Below are 11,565 nucleotides of genomic sequence, written 5' to 3'. Positions count from 1 at the left end.
TATGTGCGCCAGGCGCGTCGCAGCGTAACAGTGTTTCGTGAGATGTCGCGAAGCCTGTTACGCGAGACGTGGTCTGGCGTACATATAGCTAGTTAAACCTTAGTTAGTCAACTAAAATGTCTTGTGGGCAAGCTGAGGAAGTTACCGCACAGCGTATCGACTCCTGAGTTATCTCCTTATATAAATTCCACACCGAACCGCATATAGCCGTTCCCGGGATTATGCCTACGGGAGCCCAGGGGGGTGAAAAGTGTCAATTTCCCTCAATGACCCAACTTCGAACCCTTAGAGAGGGGTTAAAGGTCCGACATTGAACCAGAATGGACTGTTTCGCAAGTCTTGGGATATCTTGAAGTACTTTATTCCAGGTATACCTGTTCAATCCCAGGTTTTCACTCCACCCTAGCGGCCAGCCGCTCGGACTGCGGCGATGAAATTGGGGTTCCACCTCTCCCCCCCCCCCTTTTCCGGGGCCCTTTTTTTTTTTTACCCTTTTTTTCAGGCACCCGGGGCCCTTTCCCGGGGAATTGTTTTCCAAAATGGGGCACTGAACGCAAACTATCATTCGGCACAGTATTGACACCTGGTGCTTTACTGATGTCATTATGATGTATTACGAACAAGAAAATAAAGGACACACGATCCCAACAACATTTTCACGTTGACAAAGAGCCCTAGTTGTCGGAGTAAGCCCGTATGAAGGGAGCACACACTCAAAATAAAGTTAGTGTCGACTACTGGAACAGATGTCTTTTTCTGGCCCAGTAGTCGACACCGCCATTTTTTACGCCCCTGACCGAAATTTTTCAAAACCTAAATGGAGAAAGATGATACATATCTTTGACAACAACACAAACGTCCTCTGGAACCACTCGGGTGAATGGCAGCCTCACAGAACCTTTTGAGCGAACACCTGCCCACTACTCCGGAGCTAAGATATTGTGGCTCGATGTGACGCGACGAGCAGTCTCCCGTGCGAAGCGCTCTCAACCGGCTCCCGGAGGTGGCACGGAATTTAGCAATGGGTTCATTATAATCTCAATAAAATGCGCTACAACCCGCAAAAACGCGCGAGACTCTAACGTTAACTTCTGCGCGGGAAATCGATCGCAAAGTTGAAAGTGTCGACTACTGTGTCGAGGGGTCGTCAACTCTCCTTGGCCGTGTACGGAGGAATATTGAATATTACAAGTAATAATGGTAATATTGAGCCATTTTTCAAGCTGTGACGTCATAATACTAGAAAAATGTGTAATATCGAGGTAATATTACCAGTAATATGGCTATTATTGGTGTAATGTTTGAGGTAATATCAGTCCGTGTACGGAGGAATATCGAAGTTGACGACCCCTCGTACTGTGTACTGTCGACTACTGGGCCCCTTACCCTATCGTTCAGACAGACAGACAGACACAAACAAACAAACAAACAGAATGACACTTTTCCGGTCAGTGGTGTAATGGGCTTCGCTTATCGCTCAGCCAACAAAATAAGTCTTAACCAAACCATACGGGGGAGGCAACGGGTGGTGTTGGCCCGTTGCGTTACACTTGCCCCCCCTGCGTCCTGCTGTATGATGAAGTCGATATAAACGCCCCTCATGGAGGACGTTTAAAAATTCGGCAGCAAGGCAAATGTTTTGACTTTTGCTTGGTGCGTCGAACTGTCTATCTCAGTTTGTACAAGACACCGCACAATGAAATCGTTAAATTGAATTGTGGCACTCTACTTGTCTACTTACACTAACTAAAGGTGTGTTGAGACCGTTGCCATTACTGAGCTGAGCTGGTGCAACGTCAATACCCATAACATCCGATAGAGTGTCTATCTACTCGTCATACGTATCTATGGCGTTGTGTGAATAATAGCCGAGGGGTACCCGCTGCCTCACACACAGGTATCTTATCAGATGTCAAGTGGGTGGAATCCTAAAAATCTTATCAGCCAAAGCTTGTATAGTTTTAAAAGGAAAGTCCCCGTTGTAGGGAAATAGGGCCATGGTTTGGGATACACGTGGCGTATGGTGGCAATTTAATATGAAAAACAGTGGTGACCCATGTTTAGCTCTGCTTCGAGCTTACATTTTGTGACATATTTTTTAATTTAGCCTCGGCAACGAGACGGCAGGTGGAATAGGTGCCAACATCATATGCCACAGTTGCAGATCAAGCCCGTTGTGTTCTTCAGCGTTAGAACTGGATTGAAAAGAAACAAGGTAGACCTGCGTCCCTTTAAAAATTTTCATTTTGAGCTAAAGGCTGTCATTGGGGAACGGGTCTTCGTCCCGTTTTTGCGGATTCTGTTGAAGCCACCTTTTTGTCAGGATGTCTTTGCTTACTTCGTAGATGAAATTTAACATCTGAATATTCTTTCGGTAAAAGTAAAGCAGTTAGAATATTTGCATATTTTCCTAAACTCGTTTGATTTTAATCATATGCTAGCGTGTTTGCTATAACAAGTAATAACATAGAAAGCAGTTTGTGAATAGCAACAAACAACGAAAGGTAATAATTCGCTTAGCATGGAAGTGAACACATTTCATTATGGATGAGCCACCTTACAATGAACTAACTCATTTCCCTAGGATTGTTTTGGTTTGTTTCTTGAACTGATGGCACCGATGACACAAAGGCGAGGCTGGCTAACAAATTTGCCAGCCAACACAGTTTTTTTTATAGTTCTTTTTTAGCCCGCCCTTCTGCTTTGAAAAAGCTATCCAGCGGGCTCATGCAAACGACCTTGTGTCTGTCTGTCTGTGTGTCTGTCTGTTCCACTAGAAAGAGATATGCTAGAGACATAAAATTTTCAGGGTATCTTAAGGTTCACTCCTAAACCCATCAACCGCTTCAGGAATGGCACAAAATATTACTTCCCTACCTGAAGCATTGGTTTGTCACTTTTCCTTAATTATTCAAAGAAGATAAATATTGAATTGTTAAATTTTATCTATTCTGTATACTATAGACCGCATGGATGAGACAAGCCCTCGCAACTGGTGCCAACAAAGGGGAAATAAGGAATGCTTTAGAAAGAACTTTCGAAGAGAGACGCAATCGGATTCAGAATTCTTAACCGACACCATCGTGCACTGAATTGCTGACCAAATACCGCCATTTGGCCAGTTACAAAGGAGATATGGTAAGAACTAATGTAAATGTACAATGAGCTGTTCTCTTTAGTACCTTCTGATCATTAATAATTTAATTTTTCCTGACAGTTATCTGAGGAGTCCCATAGACTATATCCATTACACAATAATTTTGAAGTAAAATTCATAGAAATGGCTGAACATATATGGACTCCCTGTAAAACAAGACGAAAGCCAAATTCCGCCAGGGAGGTGACAGAACTTCAAGATAAATTTTCTGATGGTAAGAGAGTTACTGGCTATCAAATTGAAGAGGGACACCGACATGTATTATCACATTTTGTTTCTTTTAACAGTTAACATACGTGCCCTTGTATTACCTCCTAAACTCCTGCGAAGCAGCCTAAATACAACAAACACTAATGCCATGCTATTGCAGCATAATAAAAAAAAGAGAGACTTGATCGAATCCCATCCACATCATTCATTCAAATTGCTCATGTATGTATTTCCACCTTCTTACGAAGTGCATGAAAATAAGTGCAACTAATATTAATTCATTTTGCCTATATACTTTGATGTGCTACACTGTTTTCAGGAAAATAAATGTGCTGAGTCATACATATCATCTGAGTATGTTGGTGTGGAACTTCCTCTCCCACCATTCATTCTTTGGCTGACGTCTGACAGAAAAAGTGGTGAAGTCTACCTAAAAATTGACAGAAAAACAATTTTATGTTGCATCATTTAGCGCCAGTATGTCAAATCCTCTTGTGAGAGCTGTAAGAAGTTTAATTGAGGCTACCTATGTATTCAATTTAAAGTACCATTGCTATTTGCGCCACTGTTACCATTATCTAGAGATGATGTTTGGCATTATCCAGAATACAAAATTCACCAATGTCAAAGCACTTATTGCTGCCACAAGAGCATTGAAAAATGCTTCTCATTAATTCTGACTATTTTTCTGTCTGGTGATTGCCAAAGTCTAAATATTTCATCTGGAAAGACATTGTAGGTAAGATGAGCATTTGTATCTCAATATACCAGGTAGAGGATAACCTCTTTCTAGTTAATCTTGTTGGTTTTCTAAAAGTGTCTTACTTAACAAGACATTTAAATTTATAAATATTCATAATCATGCCTAGAAATATTCAACTCTGGTTACAAGGGTCGTCTGCAAGCAATGAAGATGTTTGGAGTGACTCCGGGAAAGTTCTGTGTGAAGTACTGTAATGCTGCTAATTGGAAGCGAGTAGCTAAAGCCAATGTAAAGGCATTGGGGTCCACGAAGGAAGCTAGAAGAGCCAAGAGACTGTATAAAAAGCAGTTAGAGGAAGAGCAACAAGAAAAGGAAGGCCCACCATATGATCCTGGTGGATTTTAAGTTGACCTGATACTGATTTCCATGAAGTAACTGTTCCCAAACTTTGAAGCTTGTTTTCTCTAAATATTTTTTGTCAAGCTTGCGCGCATGATTTCTCTTACAGTTTTGGAGGCAACGTCCTGGTTTTTTTTTCTGCTTGTTCCTTATGTTGTTACCTATAAATTGACACAAGTGTTTGGTGATAATACACCCAGGTCTGAACTTATAAATTTTTGAATGGTTAAAAAAGTGGTAATTTTAGTCATGATTATAAAATATGTCATAACTTAAAAAATAATTTTAATTCCCCCAGATCCCTGTGTCAATTTAAAGACCTTTATGGAACCTTTCTTTCCTCTGAAGAGTTTGTTCCTGTCTGAATCTGTTTTCCCAAAATCTTGCGCGCAGACTTTTTACATTATTTGACACAAATATTAAAGTTCCATTTTACGTAACCTTAATCAGCGATACTTGGGGTGAAAAAATATGGAACATGGGCTCTGATAGAGGTAAAAGCAAGGGGTCTTACTCACCTACCTCAGCAGTGACTAGTAGTACCCAGAAAAAAATGACAAAAAAGCGCAAAAAATAGCAAAAAAACGTTAACGCTAACGCTAACGTGAGAGCAGATGACTTTTGCCGATTGGCGTTGAGCTTTTACTCTGAACTCTGGGCGCGGCAGGACTAAGCTGTCCACGGCGAGCGAGGCGTGGTGAGCATGGCGCAGCGCGGTGGGCATGGCGTGGCAAGCGTGGGGCGCTTTGCTTTGCTTTGTGAAATGGTTTATCGACAAGGGTCAGACACGCTACGCTAATTATGAATGAGCTAGCAATTAACGCTCGTAATAATGCAAGAACTACCTGACACGTGCTTAAAACTTGACACTGAAGTCGAAATTGTCGTACGAACTTCATCTTTGTTTTAAAGAGCGATAGACACCAACCTGTGCCTACTATGCAACTCCGACCAATATATTAACCACTTTTAAAGACACTGGGCGTCCATCACGTAGTATAATGGCCTTATTATTGTCATATGGCGTTAGCGGAGAATCGACAAGGTCATAAAACCTAACCCCAGCGCGGCGCGGTGCGGCCCAGCGTCATAAAACTGAACCGCGGCGCGGCGGCGCTGCGTTGTCAGGGCGCGGCGCAACGCGGGGCATGGGGCCCGTCACCTCGGGGCGCGGTGCAGTACAGCAACGACCGACCGACGGAGCACGCGCACTGTAAAAAAAGTTTTACTGAATTTTCAGTACTTTTAGTCTGAAGTTTTTCTACAGACCAGTAGTCTGAAAATTCAGACTGCACCTGGGTCTGAAATTTCAGTACTGCCTTACCATACCACTTAGTCTGAAAACTCAGACAGCCGGTATGAAAATATTCTTGAAAATGTAAAAAATGAACAAATAGCGAGCCACTTAACAACTGTGGGGGTAGAGAGCTATGCCCAGGTGAGGACATATCTGTCCATTCGGTACTGCCCTTGGTTGGGATCGAACCGCCAACCTTCAGGCTCGGAAGCTGCAACTTTAACCATTCAGCTGCCGGCTACCTGCGTGGTGGTCAGCGCCGGCTACTGGTGTGCTTCGTCCGCCTGTCCGGTGGACTTTCCACTCAAAATTCATACCGGTAACTCTGAATTGTAAAATTCAGTGTGTAGTCTGAAAATATACTTAAAAATATTCAGACAAATTGCTCTGAAAACCTGATTCAGAGTAAAGAGTCTGGATTTTCAGTTTAAACTCAGAAACTTTTCAGTAATAGTCTGAAAACAAGATTCAGACTGCCTATTCTGAAAAAGATCTACTGAATTTTCAGAATTTTTTTTACAGTGCGAGCACGGCTTTTCCCGCACTCCCCCAATACTTTAGGCTGGCTGCTGGCTCGACCGCTCCACGTTCGGCTGCCAGGGCTACGGCGTCCGGGCAGCGCTACGGCGTTTCTGCTTTTGACGCTGACAACTGACAACTTTACGCTTCAACTAACAAACGGACTTTTGCACTTTACTTGAGTACAAGCTGCTGATTACTACGTATCATCTGCTAAAAAACCTTTAAACCCCCCTTAACCGTATGGTCAGTGACTAATGTACTCTCTCCGGTTCCGGTCATCTGTCGGTTTTCTCGGGAGGTCCCCGATGACGTTCCCGGGGTCCCGGACGACCTCGGCACTGCTAGATTCAGACCCAGCGTGTGTGCAAACCCTCGTACTCCAAATTTCTGATGAATCGGAGTTGTCATGGGGGTGTCATCGGCGTGCTCGGGAGGTCCCTGATGACGTCCGCGGGGGCCCAAACGACCTCGGCACTCCAGATTCAGACTCAGCGTGCCAGAAAATGCCCATACCACGAAATTTGAGTCGTTTCAAAGTTGATGGTCGGTCGGCCTACCTTATTTTGACAGCCCCCCCACACTCTCGCTGCTTGCCGCTAGTACCTCTTGCTGCCGCATCGCCTGCCAGGCGCGCCGCGCGATTGGAGTGGATACACTACTGTGCGCGGGATATACGAGCGTGCTCTGTAGATAGAATACTTACAAACCCCTTTAAAAAGGTACTTTGGGATCAAAATTTCTGAAAAATTCTTGGTTGTACGTGTAGAGGCGCACGTCACGACCTCAAAACCACTCATAACTCAATTTGGTCAAAAATGTCAGTTAGGACATTGTGAAAACGACCCTTTGTAGATAGGACAGATAGGCGCTGTAGATAGAACGTTGTTGTTAGGACGCGTCGATGTAAGCTTCTAAGATGCTAGTAATATCCTTTACTTTTTATCCGTTTGTTGCACAACTGTTTATATGTAAATGCAAGTTGTCATCTTGGAAATTATTTGACCAATAGTAATCGAATGCGTTCTAATAAAATAAGTTCGTCAACGAAGTTGCTGGTCATCTTCAACGGTCACGGGAGATGAGAGCAGCGTACTTCAAAAACAATGTATTTAGCTAATTTTTTTCAGGCCACACAATATTCTCAATCCATGAAATGAACGATGACACTCGTGAGTAGACGGCGGGGGTATCTCTGAGGGTCCCACAACGCGGGCCGAACGAAGTCACGCCGATGATGTGGTGCATGCAGTAGAGTGGCCCCTTTGCCGTGAACAGTTGCAATGGGCCGCCGGAGTCACCCTGGAAGAAGTAATAAAGCAATAATCAAAGTCAATTTTGCTTTCAATATACTCGAAGCTCTATTCTAGATCACCCCTTTATGGTTTAGAAATTGGGTAATCACACAGCAGAGGGAGGGGGCAATAACTCCCAATCCAAGTCTACACATGACGCATGATTCCCGGATTCCATGATTCCCGTCCTGAATCTCATTGATTTCCGTTGGTTTCCGTCGTGATTCTCGTTGACTACCGCTGATTCCGGTGTCCGCCGGTGTGGACACATGATACCCAGAAATTTTGCCCCATCACAGCAAAGTGACTCATCACCTTTCGGGTCACTCTCGTGCACAGTGGGAAAGGGCTTTTGGAGTATTATCAGGAACACTTTTAACATGTTGGCGCTCGAGTCTGGTTTTCCGGCAAATTAAATAAAGCGCTGTTCGCAGTCATAACTGCGAATAGCAAGCCGCAGCGCCGTTGGCCTTTTGGCCTCCAGTAAGTGATGTGAAAGACACTATTAGTTACAATTTTTCGAAATGAAGCCCTCTTTACAACTTCTAAACGATTACATGAACCACTTGGTCGGTTTAACCTACTGTTCGTCAAAAACGCTCTCTAGGGCCTAAACGGTTCAAGAAAGAGGAAAGAGCAAGCGGGACGAAGTTTTCGTCCTTAGACAGTAGTTTTGCAAGTTATCCCTTAGAAACCAATAATAAAAAAATTATCTTAAAATGTTTTTGCGACCCGTGGTTTTTGATTTTTTTGGCAGTTCCAGACCGTACGAAGTGCACAAAAATCGTCATTTTTTGGATCTTTTGGAGAAACTACTACAGCTACAGTGAAAAGAAACGTGTCTCTTGATTCGTCAGAACTTTCTCCTTCGTAACGTCATGCACGAAAAAAGTACAACCTTGGGAATTCTCGTTAAATATTTTGTTTTTCAGAGCAAAATCGAGCTCTGTTTTGTGTCCGTTAGTGCCGACGCTATTTGCTGCGAATTGTAGTCAAATGGTAAATCCAGGAGACACAACAAGGGCATCGGTGGATGCGTCTCAAGACGACGCGTCCATTCGGGTGTCTCAACAATTTTTAGCACACGCCGGGGCAATAACTCCGGGAACGCCAGATGAGTGGTTTAAGTACTACTTCCGGTACAATTTATCGATTTGAAGCCTTCTTTTCCGATGAAATTAACTATTTGGGCATGTTTACCTTATTTACTTCAAGAAACGCCCTCTAGCACCCAAACGTTGGCCCAATACAGTACCAAAATATTCGGAGAGACAAACGCTGGTCAGAATTATATAGTGTATGACAAATTAACATTTATGGCACCGAATGCGATAAGCGGTGAATATTTTGATTTTTTGGGGGCCACCCTACGGCCCAGCGGTAAGCTTTGCGTACCGCTGGGCCCCGGGTGCATAAAGGACTTAGTGTTCAGAACTGGGTTCTGATGACACGACACCATGGGTCGGACTAACGGCGGGCAGTGTCGTTTTTGGCGTTTTGGCCACGTTACCAACTCTCCCCCCTCACCCGCTCGAACTGTTGACATTTTCAGATTTGCGGCTGTGTGCAAGGTTGGGCGTAACCGATGACGGTTGGGATGATACCGACAGACTCAGGGGGACTTGCCGAAGAATAACAGCAAGTGTCGTTGCGCTGTCGCTACCCGTGGCTGCGTGGCGGGCGCTCAAAGACTCTGCGGCAGCGGCGCGGACGAACGAGTCCCGAGCGCCCCGAAACTTTGAACGCCGTGCGCACCGGGTAAATCGGGTCCGATTTCATTCGGATATTTTGCGCTGTACTCTAAAAGCCAAAGCGCACCGAAAAATTGACTTTTCCGCCGCATCTATTTTTTTTGAAACACCCTAATTTCCGTATTCAGTCCTGTTAACTCATCTCGGGTGTCAGCGCCGCAGGCCTAGCCTATGTGCGTAGGCTACATAACAGTGTTACGTAAGATATCGCGAAGCTTGTTACGCGATACGTGAAATGGCGTGCACATAGCTCGTTTAAAACCGTTTCAGAAAAATTATGTCAAATCGTTTCTGACTACCCGGAGTAGAACTGCGGAGCACCAGGCCGTCAGTAGATCGTCCGTTTCTGGTCAGCTCGCTGCAACGACGTACTGCCGAAGGAGTGTCCAGTTGGCGGCTTGTCAGTAACGAGATGGTGACGAGATAGTGACGCCAGAGAAGTCACCAAGTCGTCGCTCACTCATCTCATTCTCGTCACACTATTGTCATTACGTTAGTCGCAGCTTGGCCACTCTGTCGCCTTCAACTGGTGACGCTCTCGTCAGCGCCGAAAGATGACGAAGAAAAGCAACGCCCGCCGTTGGGATTCAAACCCGTTTCCTGCGGCTCGCCACTTTGACGCTCCAAGCCACTCGGCCACTCACATCTCTATAGATACAGAGGAGCCGTGCCGGCACGCATCTCACGCGCGCTAGGGGCGCCAGGTGACCATATAGTGACGCCATGGTGACGACCTTTCAGGGACTGCGCGCGTGAGATGCGTTCCGGCACGGCTCCTCTCTATCTATAGAGATGTGAGTGGCCGAGTGGCTTGGAGCGTTTAAGTGGCGAGCCGCAACAGGAAACGGGTTCGAATCGCACCGGCGGGCGTTGCTTTTCTTCGTCATCTTTCGGCGCTGACGAAGATGTGACGAGAGGGTCATCAGTTGGCGGCGACAGAGTGGCCAAGCTGCGACTAACGTAATGACAATAGTGTGACGAGAATAAGATGAGTGAGCGACGACTTGGTGACTTCTCTGGCGTCACTATCTCGTCACCATCTCGTTACTGACACGCTGCCAACTGGACACTCCTCCGGCGCAGCGCGCTCATCAGAAAGGAACGATCTACTGACGACCTAGTGCTCCACAGTTCCACTCGGGTATAGTACCTGGCAAGTGTCTTTATTGCCGGAGAGGTCTCCAGCACACAATTGGGTGTCATCCAAGACTCCGCGAGGGAGCACGTCACCTACATCATAGCTCTGGTTGCACTTGGAGTAGTCCTGCACCGGCAGCCGCACCTTCATCAGCCTGTCGCTCGGGTCACCACCTGTAACAACGACCCACAAAATCAATAGACAAGTTAGGACAGGGCAGTGGAGACGAGACGTACATTTCGTGTAATGTGGTCTAAACACAGGGGTGTCCCACTTCCAAAATAGGTGTACAAAGAGTTGGCGCGAGTTATCAATAGTGATAAATAAAATATATCAACTAAGGGAGCGTGGGGTCCCATGAGCCTGGGGATCCCATGAGCCTGGCCCGATATCTCAGCATTAGTAATTCAGAGTCACTGATCAAAACTGCTGTTAAGTTGTCGGTCAGGTGGTTGTTCGAAACCGAGCCTGGGCTTACCACTTTAAGCGATTCAACAGGCGTGAGTGGCGGTCAAACTTTTTAATAGCGATTTTCAGGCAAAAGTAACTTTTGACTTTTCACTTTGACCTTTTGTTTCATACTTTAAACGTCCACTATCAGTCACTGTAATGGTATCAATCTGTTCTGTTGTCTTTCGACTGTATTAAAGAACTATATTTCCGGGCGAAGTCTCCTCTTATTCACTTAATTTTAACATTTATTCCGAAAAGTGTACCCTGGGGTCCCATGGGCCTAGAGGTCCTTAGGGTCCCGTATGCCCCATCGTATGCCTCAAAAAAATCTTTTTTTTCTTTTTCCTTCATATATTGTGTGCTTGTTAAGTAAAATGCCCCTTAACAGAATTACCATAATCAAATTTCGATTCCGAAGAATTTTTCACTTTGAACTTGCTCTAAGGTTAATACAAACATAAATAATATTTTCTGCGGCTGTTTCTCTTGCGACAAAGCTGTTATACCAGATCAGGCGCATAAATAGAGACTATATTTATCATTCCCTTTGAATCGAATTTGAATAGCTCTACTTTATTGACTTATATATTATATACCCGCGCCCGCGTCGCCCGGTGTCACCAGGTCGACGGCGTCCACCCCA

General features: G+C 45.0%; 2 protein-coding genes across 8 annotated transcripts in view; both read right to left on the bottom strand.

Annotated features, from left to right (window-relative positions):
* The window catches only part of LOC113205437 (feline leukemia virus subgroup C receptor-related protein 1), a 28,654-nt gene extending 26,837 nt beyond the window's left edge, over window positions 1-1,817 (bottom strand). For 2 of the 4 annotated variants that reach the window (XR_008011435.1, XM_052270057.1), the window contains exon 1: window positions 1,742-1,811. Coding sequence is in view for 2 of the 4 variants with exons in the window: in XM_052270057.1 (XP_052126017.1) it covers window positions 1,742-1,807 (66 nt within the window). In the remaining 2 variants the exon portion in view is untranslated. Of the gene's footprint in view, window positions 1-1,741 lie in introns of all 4 variants that reach the window. The other 2 variants (XM_052270058.1, XM_026421069.2) reach the window with 2 other exon arrangements.
* A 5,480-nt stretch (window positions 1,818-7,297) lies between these two features.
* Window positions 7,298-11,565, bottom strand: part of LOC113216275 (venom protease-like) — a 53,496-nt gene continuing 49,228 nt past the window's right edge. For 3 of the 4 annotated variants that reach the window (XM_052270059.1, XM_052270061.1, XM_052270062.1), the window contains 2 exons: window positions 10,482-10,642; window positions 7,298-7,587 (listed from right to left, as the gene is read on the bottom strand). In XM_052270059.1, the coding sequence (XP_052126019.1) occupies window positions 7,402-7,587; window positions 10,482-10,642 (347 nt within the window). In that variant the 3' untranslated portion in view covers window positions 7,298-7,401. The remainder of the gene's footprint in view (window positions 7,588-10,481; window positions 10,643-11,565) is intronic. The other variant, XM_052270060.1, reaches the window with a different exon arrangement.

Source organism: Frankliniella occidentalis, unplaced genomic scaffold, assembly GCF_000697945.3.
Source record: "Frankliniella occidentalis isolate FOCC.00 unplaced genomic scaffold, Focc_3.1 Scaffold108, whole genome shotgun sequence".
NCBI classification, from domain to species: domain Eukaryota; kingdom Metazoa; phylum Arthropoda; class Insecta; order Thysanoptera; family Thripidae; genus Frankliniella; species Frankliniella occidentalis.
The sequence above is the reverse complement of the archived record's forward strand: the minus strand, read 5'-3'. Positions and strand labels throughout refer to the sequence as shown.